Raw genomic sequence first — 20,972 nt, 5'->3', positions numbered from 1 at the left:
TTATTATAGTATTTAAGGATATATTTATTTTCAGTCCGTGTCACTTTTGTCTATGTTCCTTCTGTTTTCTCTCATTTTTCTATGTGTATTTTTTTAGAAGTCTCAAGTATGCATTTCTCTGCAAATTTAATTGTTATGAGGTGATCTATGGTCTGCCTTTTTTTAAAAAAAGGGGGGGAACACCTTGGGTCTCCAAGGATCCCACCCATGATGTGTACCAAGTGAATTCACTCTGGAATATATACATCAAATTCCTTGAGTATCCCTAGTTTTCTCACTTTCAAATACAGTGGTGCCCCACAAGACGAATGCCTCGCAAGACGGAAAACCCGCTAGACGAAAGGGTTTTCTGTTTTGGAGACGCTTCGCAAAACGAATTTCCCTATGGGCTTCCTTCGCAAGACGAAAGCCCATAGGGAAATCTCCGGGACAGCGGGGAAGCGCAGCGCGTCTTCCCCACTGTCCTCGGACCTCCTCCGAAGGCTGGCGGTGGGGCGGAAAGCCCTTCTCCCCGCGCCAGCCTTCGGATGGCTGTCCTGAAGACTTGCGGTGGGAGGAGGGTTTTCCTTCCCACCGCCAACATTCAGAATGCTGTTCTGAATGTTGGCGGTGGGGAGGAAAAACCCTCCTCCCACCGCAAGCCCCGGGAACAGAGGAGAAGCGCTGCGCCCCTTCCCCTCTGTTCCCGTACCTGTCCTGAAGGCTTGCGGTGGGGAGAAAAGCCCTTCTCCGCACCGCCAGCCTGGCAAGCGGTTTCCATAGGAACGCATTAATTGATTTTCAATGCATTCCTATGGGAAACCGTGCTTCGCAAGAAGAAAAAACTTGTGGAACGAATTAATTTCGTCTTGCGAGGCACCACTGTAATAAACTTACTCCAAATGTAAACTCACACCACTCAACAATTCAATACAGTGCTAGTGCTGAGCACTTTATAGAATTAAATGACATGCAGACATGCCATCAGGCGTATAAAATTAGACAATACACACAAAGGAAGTAGCATGTAGGGAGATCAGACTAAAATGGCAAGTTGTAAACTGGCATTTACTAAGGGTGTTCACGAGCCAAAAGATTCAATTTGGATATGTATCTGTTGCTTTGTTCATCAGCCCAATCTGTTCTGAGTCAATCTGTGGTCTATCTGATGCAACTTAATTCAGATTCAAATCATTTTTAACAAAGCTGTTTCCTCCCATCTGCTTTCAGAAATAGCTATAACATTTTCCTTTTGACACAAGTGGATAAAATTTGCCTCTGGGGTGGATTTAGTCTACAAATTGGACTTAACTTTGTCATTAGCAGACATCCAACACCAGAGGGCGTTCACCCCCTCTGTACTTGACTCCACAAACCAGGAGAAAAACCTCTGGGTATGTTCTCTGGGCTGCTGGGGTAAACAGAGCTGGAGCTACCCGCTTCCTCTCTGCTTTTTCCTTGGTCACTTTGGGGGGCAAGGGTCACTTTCATTTTAAAGAAAAAATGGGCATAATATATAAAGTAAAGCATTGTTAAGACTTTCCTCTTGTGGGAGTTAGAATATGAATCTGTAACCTAAACAAAATTATGGGCTACGGAAGGGGAAAGACACAAAACTACTGTTTTTCAAAATAAAGTTACAAACGTTTTAATGAAATTCATCATAACTTATCAGTTTATGAACAGCAGACTGCAGCGTATTAACAAGAGATGAAGGGGAAAGAGCAGGCCATTCCTCAGTATCGAGCCTTTCCACCATGGAGCAAAACAAGAGGGGGGGGGGCAACAATGTGGGGCTCAACTCCTCCAGCCCAAGAGACTAAGCTGCACAGTCCAGTCCCACCCACTCCTGCCTCAAGTCCCACCACAGTGAGGATGGAAAGGAAGCAGGGCCGGGCTCATCACTAGGGAGTTGGTCCCAAGCACTGTTGGTTGCCAGGGTCTAGAGATGCTGTCCATGGTTGGATTCTAACACAGCATTCCCATTTGCTGCCCCCCGCCCAAGGCAGCTATGTACACAGAAAGGCAGGGGGGCTGTGCCACAGCAGGACAGTCCGGTTTGCAATGTAGCCTGTAAGGCACTGAACATGGAGCACCCAACCCTTACCTCCTGGAGAACTGTGGAGAGATGGACACCAAACAAAACTACCCGAAGTGGCTGGAGTGAGAGGCCATGGAGGGAAGACGAGCCTCAGGCGGTATGTGTGGATGGATGAAGGGCACCACCCCATCACTCAAGGACAGCCATCAGGAGGTGCAGCTCACGGAAGGCACTGCCATGGCGGCCACTGAGTCCAGATTTGTTCTTGATGATGTTGCTGATGTTTTTCAGCTGCTTGTAGCACAGGCGGCATTTGTGAAGCCTGTCAATGGGAAAGAGAGACTGGGATGAAGGAACGGAGGGGCTACCATGACTGATCAACATCCACCAATATTTTATTAATATTATTTAGATGTCCTGTTCTTCTGCATTTCACAACAAGAAAAATACCGAACTGTTAAATTCAGAACATGCTCTTGAAGCAGCAGCAGCTAAACAAAAGTAAAGAGCATGGTAGATAAACAAACAAAAGGGTTCTTGGAAAACAGAAGGCATGTGATCAGTTTGGCCCAATGGGAATATTAAACCCACACCACAACTAAAAAGGTCCAGCTTTCAGTGCATACCTGCTGATTGCTAGCCAGTGCAAGGCAGCAGCAAGGCATACAGGCTTTACTGGCAGAAGTCAAATGAGATTTTCCCCTTCTGCACCCCCCCAGTAGATAGAGGCAGTTGTGTGGGAGGGAGCCCAGATATTTCCAGCCTAAAAGTAACAAACTGGAACTGTTCGAGCTAGCTGTGGGATTCAGGTGTGCAAGGAGGCTAAATTGGTACTGGGGAAGGTTCTGATAGGATTTGCAACATAGGAACAGAAACAACAGGGATGCCACCCTACCTCTCTTCTCTGCTAATGTCCACCCCCACGGATGGCGGCGCAGCAAGGATGTCTGTGATCAGGGGCAGAAACCTCTGCAGGATCAACTTCAGAGAAGTGCAGCCTGTCTGGACGTAACTGACAAGAGAACAAGGAGAATCAGAATAGGACAAACGTTTTCACAGCTAAACCTAAAATGCAAGTGGAGAAGCAGGTGAAGGAGGAAGGGCAGAGCCACAGCAAAATCAGTTGTCCTTCCAGTTTCTTTTCTTGTAAATCTGGATGCAGGAAGACTTTTCTGCTGGGCAGCCTGCTTCTGCCCAGCAGGCTGCTGTTAAAAGCAATTGATATTCACATGAACTGCTGCTCACCCAGTTCCTTCGTCAAAATGCAACCACACTGCTGCAGGGATTTCTGAATCACTTCCAAAAAACAAAACAAAACACCGGGGCAGAATTTGTGTGTGTACACGCACCCCTGGAGGGGGTGACACAATTGTATATAAGCGTCAACACAAAGTGATGTACACATAGATGCTGCAACTACTCAGGTTTTGAAGTGGTTTTAATATTGGGGCAGAGGAATCACTCCCTGAAAACCACAGCTTGGTGGTTAGTAAAGCAAAAGAGGGAAAAACTCAACATCCAACAGTCTTAGGAAACTCCTGCTTGAACTGCAAACTTCTCATGTTGGATGGTGGGGCAGCCTACTTTAGGATGGGCCCTTCTCAGTGCTTATTTCTTCTGGTGACATCCCCTCATGATTTAAAGCTTCAAACAGGACACCAAATTTGGGCAGAGGGGGAACCCTGCCCAATATAAAAGTGCGCTGGGACCATGTCGACAGCAAAGTGGGCAATGGTCCCCTTCTGTTCAGCACCTGCAAAGTGAAGTTGTGATAAGCCCAAAGCTGGCAGGCCTGCTTCCCTGCTGGCCCACCTCCAGGCCTGCAGAGATGCTTGGGCAAGTCACAACCCCACTCCCTCCAAGAATAAGAAAACCCCACTCCCTCCAAGAATAAGAAAAATGTACAAGACATTAACACACAGGTGTGCAGCAGCTACTGCCACTTCATCAGGACCATCATCAAATACAAGTTGACAAAACTCTCAAAAGCTGCTCGCTACAGCTAGCCAATAAAGCACTTGACTGATCAGGCACTCTTCTTATTCAAGGACGTACATTTGTCAGAAGACTCACCTTTCATATTTGCTTTGCAGAAGTTTCTCTATCTGAGGCAAGATGACTGTGCACAGATCCAGCTTCCAAAGAGACCTGGAAAGAGAATACAGGCTCCAGAGAGATACCCCAACCCCTGCCCTGCAACAGCAAACCCCTCTGATCTGCAGAACACTCCAGAGACCTTAGCCAGAGAGCAGCTGCTGGTCTCGGGCTAGATGGACCTCATTCAGGACAAAGAAGCTTCATTTGCTCACCCCAAGGCAGAAAGGAGCCAAAGGATGAGGCAGCGGATGACTCTCAGCCCAGGGAGTCCTCATGAGGGATCTGAGTTATGCCATGGCTCCAAGCTCAGTACAGGGCTAGCAGGTGTAAGCACCAGGTGGCACCACCAAGTCCCACACAAGTTTTCATGGGGCAGGACATGGGGGCTGCCAAGAAAAAGGCCTGGGATCCTGTGGGTAACTGTTGGCCACAACTTCCACTCAAGAAGTGAAGAGGCACTTGTAGGTTACCCAAGAAGAGAAGAGGATCCTGACCCACATGGCAGAAAGCATTCCCTTGAGGCAGGAAAGCAAACTGGAACTCACGCCTTCTGGTTGACGATGTTCAGGAGGTCCACCATAACGGAGAGGTCGTTGATGGCCACTGCGGAGTCCACAGATGTCTGAGAAAAGGCAAGAGAGGCAAATCAGGATGAGGGCAAGTCTCCTAGAGATAGACATCATGAAGGCAAGCCAAATGGTGGTAAAGCAGAACGTCTTCCAAGGCTTTCAACTACATCTATACACAGCCTTTGGCAGAGGGGATCAGCCATGCAGGTTTCAGCCCTTCCATCGGACAAAAGTGTCTCTTTATACACAGCAGGCTACATTTTGTCAAGCAAATGGGAACAGGGTCACCTGCCATGATGATGCTGTCTTAGACAGGAATAATTCAACCCAGGAAAGATCCTGCCTCAGGGGCTGTAAGAGCCATTTCTCATCCCAAAGCTCATCTCCAGACTAAGACAAGCACTGGCTGAGAAGCTGCCAGAACACACCAAGGCCCCCCAGGGGGCAGCCAGCAGACATCTTGAGAGGGAGCATCCCCTAAAGGCCACTGAGGCACTTGACAGGCCACCAAAAATTAGCACAATTCTTCATGGGACTTCAAGGCTCATGCAAGTGACAGGGATAATGTGGCCATGGAAATGCTCCTTCTGAGTGGAGAGTAAGCAGGCAGCCTCCTCTAGTAGGAATGGCATCCACAAGAGAGAATGTGAATGCCTATTCTGAATCTGTGTCACATCTTGAGTTACGGGGTCTCCTTGCAGGTCACAGTCCTGCCACCCACCCCACTGCTGAGAATGGTTCTGGGCTACCTCCTTGTCAGGTAGAGCAAGACTGTGTGGAAGCCCTCTCCTTCCAGCATGGGAAGGTGAGATGCTGCTGATTACACCATCATAACCAACTTGTGGAATGTATTCCCTACTGCAGACTCCCCACCCCCACCCTGAGTTTCAAATATTATGGCCTGAATAAAGGGATGTGTTGGCTGCCCAAGGTCAGCAGGAAGAACAGGAGCCTTCTTGAAAGGCACAGGGCCTGCTCCCAAAGCAGCCCCTCTCCCCAGCTGGAGCAAAGGATGCTCATTCATCATCTGCATCTCTCTTGGTCAGCTGATAACAATGAAACTTCAAGCTTTTTGTATCCAAGCTGACAGTGGTGGGAGGTTTGAGATCTGGACCTGCTAAGCCCAAAGCCCCTGGCACTGTGCTGCTTAACAAAGGCAACAAAAAGGCCACTTGCCTTGATGTCTCCAGTGCTCCACACGGCCCTCACGGTGTCCAAGTTCTTGTGTCGGCTGGTAAGCACCACACACATGGTCTCGTGTCCCTTCCGGATTTGGGACATGGCCTCTTCATCCACAATCTCCGCCAGGTTTTGGTTGTTCACAGTCTGCAAGGACAGAAAGTAAAGGGAATTTGGCATTGATGTCTAATTTGTAATGTATTACACACACAAACACATAAACTATACTTTTTGTATAGTTTATTACAGTTTTACTTAACACAACTAGAGGCAGAAACATTACTGTTAAAAGAATGGAACATACTAGGTCTATCACTACAATTGGAAAATGGGAATGCTGGGCTGTGAATTCTTTTCTACCGTCTCCTTGACAAGATTACCTTTGATTTGCCCAGAATGGCTGGCTTTGTATTTAGCATCAAATGCTGCTGCTCTGCTTTTTGTCTTGATTCAGTCATACTATTTATTACCCAACCAAATCACTAGCCATACAATTAAATTATTTGTACCCTAGCTGAGAAATATCTAAAGTGTTTAGCCAGGGAGGGGATCTGCTACCATCCATGCTCTTGCTAAAGGCTAGTTTCTGATGTCCTTCCATCTAAACATTATCCCTTCTTTTGTGGACCAGTTTACCTGCGGGATTGCCTTACCCCATCTGTGACCTTTTGACCACGTTGATCTGTGGAACTGGCACTGTTACAAGGGCCACAATACAAAATTGCTACTTTAGTGCAGCAGCACCCACGCTTTGGAACTCCCTGCCTATTGACATAAAGCAGGCACCTTCACCGTCCCCGTTTTTGACACGTGCTAAAAACATTTTTCCAGACAGGTAGAAGCTGTCATGTGTTTTAATCTGGTTTTATCTTGTTGATTTTAATTTTTGAATATTTTAAATACCTGACTTAATTGGATTTTTTAATGACAATCTGATTGTTTTATTTTTGTAAACCACTTTGAGATTTTATTACAATCAAGCAGTATATAAATGATGTGAAATAAATTAAAAACAAGGCAGCAAATCATTTTCATGTTTGGGGCATCTGGATTATGAAAACAGGTTGCTTCCTCAACTGCATACTGGTGGATTCTCACAGCAAGCAAGACTTGACATTTTCCCTGAGGGCCTTTGCAACTGCAGCACTTTACAACACAAGGTGCCAATTTCTCCTCCTTCCCAGCTCAGATTATTGTGGCAGACAACCCTTGTGATTCTCTGATCCCAGGCACTACTCTCCAGAAGAATGCAACCTGCTTAGCTTGGCATGACAAAGCTAGGAGGACTAAATTTCCTTTTCCTGAAGCTATTTAACAGATTCAAAAGTCTGCTTCTGCAAAGGTCACAAAGAAACACTGGACCTCTGCGTCATGTATTCAGGCTCCCTGTTAACTCTTTACACAAATCACTGCTCTGTGGAGCTTGTCCAGAGGCATCCTGACAGTGTCTCTTCCCTCTCCTTTGCAGAGCCCTCCAATTTCCACCATTCTTGCATCTCCCTAAGACCAGGGACTCGGCTATACAGTGGTGCCCCGCTAGACGAATGCCTCGCAAGACGAAAAACCCGCTAGACGAAAGGGTTTTCCGTTTTTCGATGCGCTTCGCAAGACGAATTTCCCTATGGGCTTGCTTCGCAAGATGAAAACGTCTTGCGAGTCTTGCGATTTTTTTCGCTCCCCCCCTTTTTCTAAGCCGCTAAGCCGCTAATAGCCTTTTAGCCGCTAAACCGCTAATAGCTGCTAAACCGCTAATAGCGCTAATCCGCTAATAGGGTTGCTTCGCAAGACAAAAAAACCGCTAGACGAAGAGACTTGCGGAACAGATTATTTTCGTCATGCGAGGCACCACTGTATTCATAAAAATAAAGCACTTTATATGCATTGTAACACTGTAACACCAGATGGCGCTGCGGAATCCTGTCTTTCACCAACAAGATTTCCCTTTACTGTATGAAGTTTACAACACGTATAACTGAATCGCTCCTTTGATGTGCCTAGATCCAGCCTAGGCTTGTTGTTTCTTTTAAAAACCAAAAATGCACTCTACTTCTGAAGCAGCCAAAGAGCAGGGTGCGCAGGACAGGCAAATCACTAGACTCTCCTCCCTCCCCAGGTGACAGCCACTTGTCGTTCCCAATCCCTCTTCTACAGGGAAGAAACTTACTGGCAAAAAGTCAGAGGCCTTCAGCCCAATAGGCTCATTCCTGGCTGCAGGGATCACGGATGGCTCAACCTTGGTCTTGGGGGTCGAGGATGCTATTGGCGATCTCTGAATAGGGTCAGGCTGCTGTGGGAAGTGGAGATGGAGACAGAGTACACACACCTGGGCTGTAAGCTTTGATACTATATTTGCAACCACCTGGCTATACTGAGCACCACTGATCCTCCATGGCATGTTAAAAAAGGACTTGATGCATTCTTCCTTCGTTTTCTAAGCAGACCCACTAGAGGCTATTGGCAACTTCTGAGTGGTCAGCTCCAAGACACCTGGAGCACTTCAAATGAAGTTAAGGATCAGGTGCAAGATAGGATCTGCTCAGGAAATCCCTGGGTCTCATCTTGCCCCCCACCCCACCTCCACATTTGGCTGTAAGAAAGAAGCTTGCAGGGAATTCCAACCACCAGAATCAAGATCTGCAGGGGAAGGCCTTTCAAAACCACTTAGAGGTTTTGGCAATTAAGTGGTGTGTAATTTTTTTTATTTAAAAAAATGATAGTAATTAAAAATTCCTCCACTGAGCCCAGCCTTTCCCAATCTGGAGCCCTCCAGATGTTTTGGACTACAACTCCTTTACAAATAATGGGAGTTGTAGTCCAACACACCTCTGGACTGCCTTGCTTAGAACACAGGCCACTGCCTCTTTTTCATGCTGCTAGAGCAGGGTTTCCCAAACTTGGGCCTCCAGCTGTTTTTGGACTACATTTCCCATCATCCCCGACCACTGGTCCTGCAGGCTAGGGACGATGGGAGTTGTAATCCCAAAAGAGCTGGAGACCCAAGGCTGGGAAATCCTGGGATAGAGGCACCATCATTTCTGAAGCCAGGGTGGGGGGGAAGCAGGAAGAGGCATCAATGGATGCAAGGCACTTACATTCTCTTGGCTTGGCAATGGAGTCGGAATATCTGCCACTTGACTGAGCCTTGAGGCTTCTTTGGCAACCATGGGCTCTGGAAGGAAGAAAAACTATGTTTTCTTACTATCAAGACTGCACAAATAGTGGCAGCAGGCGAGAGCTCTGCCCTAGAAGTCAAAGACCCTGGGCTCTATGGCCCTGGGCTCTATGGCTCCTGCCACTCGCACCCAAGACAGTCCATGGCTCTTTTGCCCCAAGGGCCGACACGCTGCCCTTTGGAGGCAAAGCTGAAGAATCCGGACTTGAGAAAAAGATAACTCATAACTTCCCCCAGCAAAGTAGACATTGTAAATGTCCATGTGAAGCCAGCAATACAGTAGATGTATGGAGATCTTCTCTGGTTCTTTCTCAATACTTGAAAAAGAAATTCCAACTCACCATCCTCTGGAGGTGCAGGAAAAGGTTCACTCTTGTTGGGTGGAGTTCGAGCTAAAGAAGACAAAAAAATAAAGCGCCCAACCTTGCACTCCATTTAAGTTACACAAGAAATTAGAAGATCCTGGGTACAGTTATGGCTCTTCACTCCTTCCCACATTTCTTTTCAAGAGATAGGAACAACCATTCCATGTGCTAAAAGTTGCATCCTGGGAATATTGGGTAGGATTCAGACTAAGCTAGTTGTACTTAGGTTCCACTGAAATCAATTGGACAAGTTAATAATGACTTCAATGTGACTTATGTTCAGCTAGTTAAATATGGCTCCAAATCGCAGTGTTTTGGTGTGGGGCTTTTTTGCTGGTGGGGGCAGTGTTAGTTATATATTCAGATGTAAATTCTCACTGTGGACTGCCCTCAGATGTATTTGTACAAAGGATGGTGTGCAAATATTTAACAAACACATGTTGCAAACTTAGGTGCTAGTACTCTACCTCTAAATGACTGACCATGCCAGAACACAATATTCAGTAGCAAGTTGTGAACCTAAGATTGCCTCTTGAAAGTCTTTGGAGGCAACGGTAAATTAAAACAACTGTGGGAGAGTCACATGCTTGTTCACAACTGCCACACAAAGATCGAATATTACAAAATGGGGAAAACAGCGCAAGACACCTTGGTTTGCTTTGTGGCATCACACAAATTACTTCAGCAGCACTCACTTATGGGATTCTTTGGCTGGAAGATCTCATTGTAGTCTTCTGTGTTCTGAATCTCTGCTGTGGATTCCTTATCTTCCCTGTCATCCTCACTGCTTGGACTGCGCCTCTCGCTCTCCGAGTTGTGTTTCATTCTGTCATTAAACCACAGATATAAGAATACCAGAACAGCCCTGAAGCCAATGGGGGCTAATAATAATAATAATGATAATAATACCCCACCCATCTGACTGGGTTTCCCCAGGCATTCTGGGATGCTTCCAGTACATATAAAAATGTCAAACATTAAAAACTAGCCAATACAAAGCTGCTTTCATTCAGGTGTCTTCTAAAAGAAGAAGAGTTTGGATTTGATATCCTGCTTTATCACTACCCGAAGGAGTCTCAAAGCGGCTAACATTCTCCTTTCTCTTCCTCCCCTACACAAAGTTGTGTAGTTCTTTATCTCCTTGACATTTGATGGGAGGGCATTCCACAGGGTGGATGCCACCACCGAGAAGGCCCTCTGCCTGGTTCCCTGTCACCTCACTTCTCACAGTAAGGGAACTGCCAGAAGACCCTCAGAGGAGGACCTCAGCGTCTAGGCTGAACGATGGAGGTGGAGATGCTCCTTCAGCTATATCTGAAGCCCAGCATCCTATTTTCCCCTAAATGGCCAACTGGATGTCCACAAGCAGGACCCGAGAGCAAGAGCAGCCCTCTCCCTTCTTAGGATTCCCAGCAACAGGTATTCAGAGGCATTCTGCCACCAACAACATTGCCACTATGGCTAGTAGCCATTGATGGCTTTATTTTTCATGAATTTGGCTAATCCTCTTTTAAAGCCATGCACAAAAAAATAGGCAAACAAGTTTTTCTTAGAAAAATCCCCCAGAACCAATGGAGGGGAGCACACAGAAACCATTGAGAACATCCCTTTGCTTTCAGTTTCCATCTCTAAATCCTTTGGCATACAGGGGCTGCCACCTCCCGCCCTCTAAGAGGAGTCTTCCTTCCTTGCCTTTGGGGTTTGCTACATGTCGTCGTTGGCCTGTCGTAGATGCGTCGAAGGGAAGAGCCTGCAGGCAAGGGCTGAGTGAGAGGCTTGTCATCCCGAATCAGTCCACGGGTGCCAGGCCCACATTTTGTGACTCGGCTGAGGTCCACCACAAAGGAAGAGACTGTGCTTTGTGTGAAAGAAACACCAATCTGTGAAGAACAGAAAAGAAGTCATGTTCTGTGCAAGTCAACTTTACATCAGGTTTGCAGCCAAAGTGCTCTGGGAAGTCAATAAGAATCCACCTTGGCAACCATGTGAAGGGAACGGGAAGCAAACTCAAAATGAAAACTACCAGAAGACATGAGGAGGAGATGACTCGGGGTCCATTTGCAAGAGTCAGGGGCCAAGTATGCACTAGGAATGGCCCTGCCATGCTACTGCCAGTGTCAGAAGCACAACTTATGGCATATCCACTTGTTGCACCCATTAACAGAGCAGGAAACCCAAGTCCCTTCCTGCCCCTTCAGTCACTCACCAGTTGATTGTTACAGATAGACAAATCAGCCACCTTGCCCCAATTCACCAAGACCACATCAAAACAGCGCTCAGGCTCCCAGCCATACACTCTCAGGGTATCATGGCAGCCAGCATACAAGCAGCAGCCATCGGGGTTAAACAGCACACACCTGAAGGGGAGAGGGGAAAAGTGAATGTGCAGGTCATCCAGACACTGGTGCAAAACAAGGTGTGCCACTGATATTCCATGTCAGGAGATGGTCACAATCTCTGCTAGCCTTTAACTGCATGCATTCCCCGCTTCAGCCGCTTGGCCAAACCAGAGCTTGGAACTGAAAGAGCATTAAGAGTCTGGGATCCCCATAGCAAAGTCACACAAAGCAAGAACATGCCCTCATGCCTCTTGACACAAATCACTGCCCAAGTCTGATGTACCTGACAGGAGTGGCCTCCTCTTCAATGCAGCTCACCACCTGGAACTTCTCCAAGTCCCAGAACCTGACCGTTCTGCAAGACAGGAAAAAACACACCTATGTGATCTCCTAGGCCCAAGGCAAGCAGGAGTTAATCCAACAGTTCATTATTCATTGGTCTTTGTTTCTAGCAACAGTTTGTGGTCCTAATAAAAATAAGGATGGAGCGCAAAAAACAAATAGGTGCAGATGAGTGTCTGGGATTCCAGGCAAGGAACAGAGCAGTCAGTTACTCTCGTCTGTGCCCAGCAGAGAAACCAAGTGGGCTGCCAGAGGAGGGAAGCCCCCATGTCTGTAGGTTGGGGGAAGAGGAAAAGAGCTCTTTGTTCCTCTTTTGACAGCCCTTAGCATGCTAGGAAAAATTAGCAGGCTAGTACCTTTAACTGGGCTAACACACAAGGTTTCTCTAGCCATGTAGATCTGTGATGATGGCAACCTCATCAGAAACTCCTCAGACGTTCTTAAAATCACATGGCAGGACCTAAGAGCAAAGGTGTCCAGAGGCTAGGGCACTTTGGGATTTAAAAGGAAAACATAGCACTCTGAAGTGCCCAGAAACCAATTGGTAACCAGGGCAGCTCTGTAACAACCACTCTCTAAGGTCAGTCCCAGCTGCTGTGTTATAAACCAAATAGTTTGTGAGCTATATAAAACACTTTCCTGTAATGACCGAGACCAAATATTTTATCTTACACAAGATGGTGCAGCAAATATATCTGGTGCAGTTGGGAAAAGGCACAGCTGCAGCAGTAGTACTGGGTCAACTATCACCCTTGAGCAGCAAACCCGTTCCTTCAGAAGGGGCAGCAAGACCATTCAGACAGATTTTACACCTACTCTCAACTCAACAGGCCCACTGTTCGTCTACACCCCCATTTGAACCTGCTTCAGTTCATCCAGCCCATTTATCCAGCATCATTTCAGAGACTCTATAGTCTCATCAAGGTTCAAGGTAGAAGAGAAAGAAGATAGAGAGCCATCAGCATATACCAAACTCCAAAATCTAGCATGCTGACATCTACCAAAAGCTTTGTCATAATTCAAACAACACGAAAGACTGAATTTTGGGCAAAGCATGGGCAATCTTATGACCTTGTTCTAGGTTCCAGAAGAGGATAATGAAGAGACCAGAAGGGCCTCCCTAGACAGGAAATTCCAAAGGTAAGCTGTTCCAATCATCACCAACAATTATTCCAATTCCACAAATGAAAATATAAGTATCTGCAGGAAATAATTGCAAGTTGCAGATGAGTCACATCACATGCTGTTGTCCCCCACTTATTTCCCAACAAGATTTTACCTGTCAGAGCTACCAGAGGCCAACAGGTATTCATTGGGATGGAATTCTACAACGTTGACTGGCCCCGTGTGTCCTGTGAACTCGAACATGATCTTCCCAGCAGCCAGGTCCCACAACTAGATAGAGAAAGAACTTTAAAGCCTTGAGGTTGCCCAACACCATTCCTGATTGTTTGGCACAAAAGAGCACCTCTTGGTGTGGCAAGCAGTCAAAACTGCCACAAGAAGGAAGGTGAATGCCAAAGGGGTCTGGCAAAATCAGACCAGTACCTTCACTGTGTGATCGTCTGCAGACGACGCCAGCCATTTGCCATCAGGGCTGAATCGGAGACAGCGGACAGCTTGAGTATGGCCCTGTAAAGACAAAACAGTCCCAGTTCATTCCTAGCAGAGCTTGGCACTCCCAGGATGAAATAATGGGTCACACACGGGAAACATGAAGGCTGAGCATGTCTCACAACAGCTGTCATGTTGTGAAATTACTATACAGAGAGAAAATACAACCCTTAGACTGCCTTTGCCAACCTGGCGCCCTCCAGATCTGTTGGACTGCAACTCCCACCAGCCCCAGCCAGCATGCAAAACATCTGGAGGGCACCAGGTTGGTGAAAGCTACATTTAGACATAGCCAAGATACAGCTTCAAACACTGTAAATATCACTTTCTAGTAAGGAAGGAAAATGAGATTGGATAGGGAAGAGCTTAATGATTTGCCAAGTACTTGGGCTCCTTTTGGAGGGAGGGGAGCCTTTCTCAATTGCTGTGAGGGGCAGCTGGCATGTTAGAGACCAGCTGAGGGCTCCATCAACAGTGGAAAGAAATCATGAACTTTGGAGGATAAGAGTTGAGCACAGAAAAAGGGTTTGCCTGGAAACGAGTCAGAGGGGGCTAGAAAGACAGGAGGAGGAGAGGTTGTACTTTGGGAAGAGGTGCAGGGGGTGCTATAGTTCAGTCAAGTGCATGCTTTTTAATTGGAGCACCCTATTTTAAAAAATAATGCAAGGTGGATGTGAAGGTCAGTACCAAAGTACAAAAGGGATGAGAAGACATTAACTTGCAAGATTAATGGCATCAAGCCTCTCTGGGCACCTTCAAGAAGCAGTACCCAATGGACCCCTCTCCCCACTGGCCCTTCCTTTGGTTGGGTGGGGCCTGAGGGCTGACAGCCACAGTAACAATCCAGCCAAAAAATGTAGACCCTGTTTATGTAATAGATGCTGGGAATTTTGTAAACTGCCCAGAACCTGTGGGTGGGATTGCCTCAATGAGCTCTCCAAACTGAAACACTGTAGCAACTGGACATGGAAGAACTCCCAGAGGAGGAGGAGATTTGAGGGGTGCTCTGCAGACAAAATAATATGCTTTCCTTCTTACCTTGTACCTGAAGACGCAGCCCTTCCTCCTCACGTCCCAAAGCTGCATGAAGGAAATGGACAAAAGTTTTACAATGGCAACTTGGAAATGTCTTGAAGATCTTCCAAAGCACCGGTCTCCAATTAAAAAAGTCCTGGGGTTGAGGGACATTTTCTAAGAATATGCAACTATTTGAATTTCAAAAACAGGATGTCAGCTGAAGTGCAGAACACACACAAATGACGTCTTGGGTGCACTATCAGTTCATAGTTAAAGGGCTGGGAAGAGCTCTGCCCACACCACTGGAAAGCGGCTTCTGGTTCATGAGAATATTGCTGGGCTGCATGAACAACTACTCTGACTTAATGCAAAACAGCTCCTTACATCCACTGATATGCAGCCCTTTGGGGATCCTGCTGTTCTGAAATACACATGCAGGGAGTGAGGGAGACTCAAAAGTCTTACCTTAATGTTGGTGTCCATGGATCCTGAAGCTACAAAGCCTCCAAAAGGATGGAAGTCTAGGCTGCAGATATTCGCTTTGTGGCCCATTAATGTACGGAGAACTGGATGGGAAAGGGAGGGCAGGGAATTGAGATGCAAGCATGGTCTAAGAAGATGCAGGATTGATACAGTTTTTCAGTTCAAATCAGATTTGCTATTTCAATGGTTCAGTAAAATTCTTTAAAAAAATAAATCTGGTTTAGAATGAAATCAGAAAATCATACAAATGTTTTAACGTTTCCCTGTACAGTCTCTTAAAATAGAAATCACAAGCATCTACCAAACACATCAAATTAAAACCTGCTTTTCTATGAAAGTAATGAAGATTGTTGACTGGTGATGTTAAGCACTGTAAACATAACACAAATGGATAAATATTATTGGAGGAAATTATAAACAACTCTTCTTATTCTGGCATCTGAACAGTACCAACATCTCCCCCACCTAGGTGAAGGAAGAGGTGCCCCTGCAGTTTTCAAAGTTGCGCATATCGTCCTTTCTTGTGTGCTTGCACTCTCTCTCTCTTGCTCTGCTCTTTGCAAAGTAAGGGGCTGCTGGGCAACCTGAAAAGTGGTAGAAGAATTGGCTCTGAACCTACTTTTGGCAGCTTCCAGATCCCAGATCCGAATGGAGCCTGACTGGGACCCCGCTACAATCAGCTCTTCATTCGTATTAATCTTCACACTCTCCACGGGTGTGGTGTGACCTGTTAGACTCTGGGCAAAATAAAAAAGCAGCAGTGAATCATTTGAAGGTGGCCCACTCCACAGGAAGGCATGCAACAACAAGGACAGCTAGGATGTTTACACTCATCACACCACAAGTAGTGAAATGATTAGGTGAAAGCCACGTTCAAAGCCGCGGACAGGCACTGAAGTTTCAGTACTCCAGCAAGAGCAGAAATTTGATTCCTTCCTATGTTCACCAGAGGCCCTCCTTCAAGTGTCTTTTTCTCACACACATATCACCTGGTGCCAAACTGGACCTCCTTTATACACCCAGTGAAGACTTCTTCATGTTACAACAACTGGTCATTAATTGACTAATAAAATCCAGCAGAATATACACTCAGAAGCACTTCCCCCACAGAGCTTTGCTGCAATAGTGGGAAATCCCATGCCCCATTGCAGGAGGGTTGAAGCAAAGGCCAAGAGCCATACAGAGCTTGGCCACCACATTAAGTGCTTCTTAATGGTGCACTAAGCACATCATCCAGAAATGCAGGTTTATGGCTAGACGTCTACCTGCACAAAAGTAAATTCCACTGAGTTCAGCAACTTACTCCTAGATATGTGTATAATGAATTGCAGCTCCATCAGCTAGCATGAAATGAAGCTGCATCACAAACTATGCAGTAGTACAAAGAACATCATGCTCTGTACTGCAACAGTTGAAATGCCCACTCTAGATTCAATTCTGCAGCACTAGTAAGTTACCGTACGAAAAAAGAAGGGCAGGGGTGGAAGAGGAGAGAAATGCCCTTTTGAAAAAGTGCAGGGGTTGGATCGGAAGAAAAATCATTGAAAAGAAAAACTATTTCAAACTGGCCATTGCTGGGGAAAGGGATACCATTGCAGCTTTTTGGCCCTTCCAAGTCAAAGGATTACACACATAGTGGGATCTACAGCCGCAGCTCCCAAGGCAGCCACTCATACAAGTCTCAATAGCTCAACTTAGCTCCTCATAGGGCAAAATACAGCGGGCAAGGTGGTGGTGGAGAAAATATCTCCAGATCTGCATGAAAAACAAAGGAAGGACACTTGACTGAAACCCTGCTAATGTCAGATCCAACTACTTCCTGGTTTTTGAAGAGACCAGAATGTCATCTTTAGGCCTGGGCGATGTATTGATACATCGCCCAGGACCATTTCGAGGGCCAGAGTGCAATGGTGCCTTTACCTGGTGGTACAGTGGTACCTCTAGTTACGAACTTAATTCGTTCCGGAAGTCCATTCTTAACCTGAAACTGTTCTTAACTAGAGGTGTGCTTTCGCTAATGGGGCCTCTCGCTGCTGCTGCTGCACCGCCGGCACACAATTTCCATTCTCATCCTGGGGCAAAGTTCTCAACTCGAGGTAATTCTTTCAGGTTAGCGGAGTTTGTAACGTGAAGCATTTGTAAACTGAGGCGTTTGTAACTCAAGGTACCACTGTATATCCTGAGCAGCAGTGCCTGCAATATACTGCTGGGTGAAGGTGCCATCATGCTCTGTCCCTCAAACTGAGGGAGGAACAATGCACGAGGTGCCAGTCAATGCAACTTGTTCTTCCCTCAGCACTTTGGCCTTAACTGCACTATACTTTGGCTCATTTAGGTGTATTTAGCCAAATTACCAAAAGCACAGATTAAAATAAACCTCCCTTCTCATGTTTGATCCTGTATAGAAAGGAGGGTGGCTAAAGCTAATGCCAGAGGTTGCTCCCTGACTCACACTGCCCACAAGCAAAGAGAAATTAGCCAATCCTTACCATAATGCAGTTCGGCTTGTTAATTGACCAGATATTAACTCGACAATCATCTCCACCAGTTGCAAGGAGCCGACCTGAGCTTTTGCCCAACACAAGTGAAGAAACATTGCTGCTGTGAGCAGTGATTTCCTCTATACAAAAAAAGCAAACGCAGACATGAGCACATTTTATCACATCTCTCTCCCATTACAGCCCCACACAAAAATCAATACATTTAAGCTGGCATTTACTGATGAGGCATACGCGAACAGGTACACATATCTGGTATGTATTGTAGCTTTTTAAGCTAATTATTCTATTTCCACTTGCCTGAATGTAAGCCCTTCTGGCCATAGTAAGATTTTTTAAATATAATTCCACAAGACACTAAGTCATCAGCTAAGCAGCTAGACCAGGTACCTGACTCCAAGTCTGATGCTAGTGATCAGGGGAACACTGAAACCCAAGCTGTCAAGCAGGAGTGGAAGACAAAATTGCAGGCACTGAACACATCCCATTTATAAATGCAGAAGAGTGGACTTCACTTACGCAGCTTCCAAGCTGTCTTGGTGGCAACTGCAGCTGCCATTGCAGTGATTCTCACACAGCTACAGAAAGCAGTCTTCTTTTTTCTCCCAAAGCTCTGTTTTCATCAGCATGTGTGGGGCTCAACCCCCCAGATACAAGGTTCAAGTTTCTGAACTGTCCTGCAGCAGTCAAGGTGATGGCACTTTTATTTTTAAAATATAAATGTGTCTCCTAGGCTTAGTGGCCTATTTCTTCCAGAATGCAAGCAAAATCCCAGGAAGCAGTCATTAAAGTTACCTAGGAGGAAAGTGTTCGTTTTAACCAGTTCAGCTAACATAGCAGAAAAACAAACTACATTAAAATAGAGCTTAGCAGGTTTCTTCATTTATCTTTTTTTTATAACAATAACTTAGAACAAGTACAGTTGTACCTCGGAAGTTGAACGGAATCCGTTTGACTTCCAAAACGTTTGGAAACCAAGAAGCTCCTGCAGCCAATCAGAACCCACGGAACCCACGTTGGATGCAAACCGAAATACTCACGTCCGGGTTTGCGGCGTTTGGGAGCCAAAACGTTCGACTGGCAAGAAGTTTGACTTCCAAGGTATGACTGTATTTCCAGAATTGGGCTGCATACAGTATTAGTCCTCCTCAGAGTATACCCACTGAAATTGATGAACATGACTAAGTTAGGTACATTAATTGTACTGGATATATTCCAAGTAGTACTTGGCTGGATACAACCCAATTCTGTTTTTAAACATGGAATGTAAGTGATCAGGAACTCCTACTTTTCTGTGTATCTTCCAATAACAATAAAATGTACTTTTGTCATTACACCAATGAGCAACAAATTAGAGCAGACTTTGACAACTTGGTGTTATTCAGATGCTTTGGGATACAACTAGCACAACTATTGGGAGTAGTGTAGAGACAGACAGTGGGGCACAGAATTGATCCTGAAAGTAGGATCCCTAAAACTGACAGGTGGCCTTCAAAAATACACTTTGTTCACAGCCTGCCTCTAGGAGGGAGTTAAATCTTGTCTGCATGCTGCACTCCTCAATTTACTGTCAAATTTCCACCCACACATGTAATTTCTAGATTGAGGATTACTACCCCATTGTACAGAACTGATGAACTGCCTCTGTTACAGGTGGCATATAATACTTATTCCACATTGGTAAGAAATCAATATTTTAGTGTGGTACTGTTTTTGGCGCCTGCTAATAGCAAGCCTACCCATGTATGCAAGATGCTGACACATATTTTAATCATTTTTTTGTTTTTGCTTATTGTCAACCTTAATTACTTTTCAATGTTTTAAAATATTGCCTCTGTTTACTAATAACTGCAATGCTTTATTTTTTTTTTGTAGAACACTTCGAGCTTTTGCTTTTATAATCAAGCAGCATTTTATGAAACAAATAAATACATGTGTGCTGCATCCCTACAGGTGTTAGGCAGGATGGAGTTTTTATGGGTGACATAGGCGAGGTGATCTCAGAAGCTTCTCAGAAGAGCCCTGTTAACTGGATCAGGCTAAAGGCCTATTTAAGACCCAGAAACCAGATCTCGTCCCCCACCAAGAACCCCACAAAGCAGGGCACGAAGGCAGCGTCCCTCTCCCAGTCAGCACCTCCCAGCCACCGGTGCTTAGAGCAAGTGACTCGCATCCGAGGGAGCCACCCGAGCTTGTGAACATTCCCACCCCCACCGCGCAAAGTGCTGTGGGCAGCAGATCCCATTCAGCCCCTAGGAAAACGCTTCTCTTAGGCCAGCCAACTCTTCCCGGGGAGAGAAAGATCCCACCCATCCACTTCATGCGCTGCCCGGAGGAGAAGCAGCCCTCTCCCCCCCGGCGAGGCCTGGCCGGGACCTCCGAAGCACACACCGCCGGACAGGCGAGTACCTGCTCGGAGGCCTTCCCTGGCCAGCCGCCCCTCCAGGGAGGTTTCGGGTGAGGGCTGCTGCGGCTACCCACGGCCTACCCCGACGTGAGGCCCGTCTCGGCCGGCCTTGCTTGTCTCCTACCCGCGCGCTCCTCCGTCTGAACGGCTCTCAGCGCTCTCCGCCTCCACCACCCGCTCCCATCCCCCACCCTGATTGGCTGCCGCTTGACAACCGGAGCCCTGGCAACTCACCTCGACTTGGCCCCGCCCACCTTTCGTGCCTCTGACCAATCACGTCCGCCCCTCGAGCCTTCAGGCTCGCCAATCAGCCCATAGCCCGCCTTCCCAACACAACCGAGGCCCCGCCGTCGTAATTTGTTTTCAGAGCCCGCCTCCACCGGCCCGACTGGCCAATTGCTACGAAGGCTTCGAAGAACGGCGGGGGAGAGGAAGGGAGTTCCTCTGATACGTATACTATAGACTGAAGGAAGGATGTAGAGTCGCACGCGCTGCGCAGCTCCCGGGTTAACTTGAGATTTTTCGTTGCAGGCTTTGCTAGTCGGAGAAGCCGCGTCTGTGCTGCGAGTGAGCGCCGATTTGGGAAGAGAGTGGCGAGCAGGCCCCTTAATTAGCACGGTCTTTGCTGCAGCCTGACGTGATAGAAATCCACAAAATTATGCATAGCGCAGAGAAAGTAAAGTTTTTCTCCCTCTTCCGTAACGCTAGAAATTGATTGGCACACTCTTCTCTCTCATATACACACATAAATTCTTTCACTGTAGTCTAACCCGTTTAACTGGTCGGAATTTTCAAAACTCGGAAGCTTCGTAGTCACACCGGGATATGGACTACTCTACATTTAATGATCTGCATTCATGTAAGGGAGCT

At 46.5% G+C, this 20,972-nt stretch overlaps 1 protein-coding gene across 1 annotated transcript; it reads right to left on the bottom strand.

Moving 5' to 3' along the window:
* Positions 1-905: 905 nt before the first annotated feature.
* On the bottom strand, positions 906-20,309 carry KATNB1 (katanin regulatory subunit B1). Its single transcript, XM_082229575.1, has 21 exons — positions 20,184-20,309; positions 18,736-18,857; positions 18,215-18,490; positions 17,687-17,817; positions 15,817-15,934; positions 15,180-15,280; positions 14,736-14,777; positions 13,632-13,715; positions 13,363-13,478; positions 12,025-12,096; positions 11,609-11,759; positions 11,095-11,282; positions 10,098-10,228; positions 9,379-9,429; positions 8,958-9,034; positions 8,030-8,152; positions 5,863-6,012; positions 4,663-4,739; positions 4,094-4,168; positions 2,916-3,032; positions 906-2,342 (listed from the first exon to the last, which is right to left on the bottom strand). The coding sequence occupies exons 3-21, from the start codon at positions 18,252-18,254 to the stop codon at positions 2,210-2,212; spliced, it is 1,977 nt and encodes a 658-aa protein (XP_082085701.1). The 5' UTR covers positions 18,255-18,490; positions 18,736-18,857; positions 20,184-20,309; the 3' UTR covers positions 906-2,209.
* Between the last annotated feature and the right edge of the window lie 663 nt (positions 20,310-20,972).

Source organism: Podarcis vaucheri (assembly GCF_965113315.1).
Source record: "Podarcis vaucheri genome assembly, chromosome: 7".
NCBI classification, from domain to species: domain Eukaryota; kingdom Metazoa; phylum Chordata; class Lepidosauria; order Squamata; family Lacertidae; genus Podarcis; species Podarcis vaucheri.
This window is presented reverse-complemented; position numbering and strand designations above follow the sequence as displayed.

Coding starts and splice junctions, on each gene's coding strand:
- KATNB1 (XM_082229575.1), bottom strand. CDS start 18,254: ATGGCAGCTGCAGTTGCCACCAAGACAGCTTGGAAGCTGC. Junction 14,778..15,179: donor CCATGGACACCAACATTAAG/GTAAGACTTTTG, acceptor TCCTTCATGCAG/CTTTGGGACGTGAGGAGGAA. Junction 6,013..8,029: donor AGGCCTCTGACTTTTTGCCA/GTAAGTTTCTTC, acceptor CTGTCCTTGCAG/ACTGTGAACAACCAAAACCT.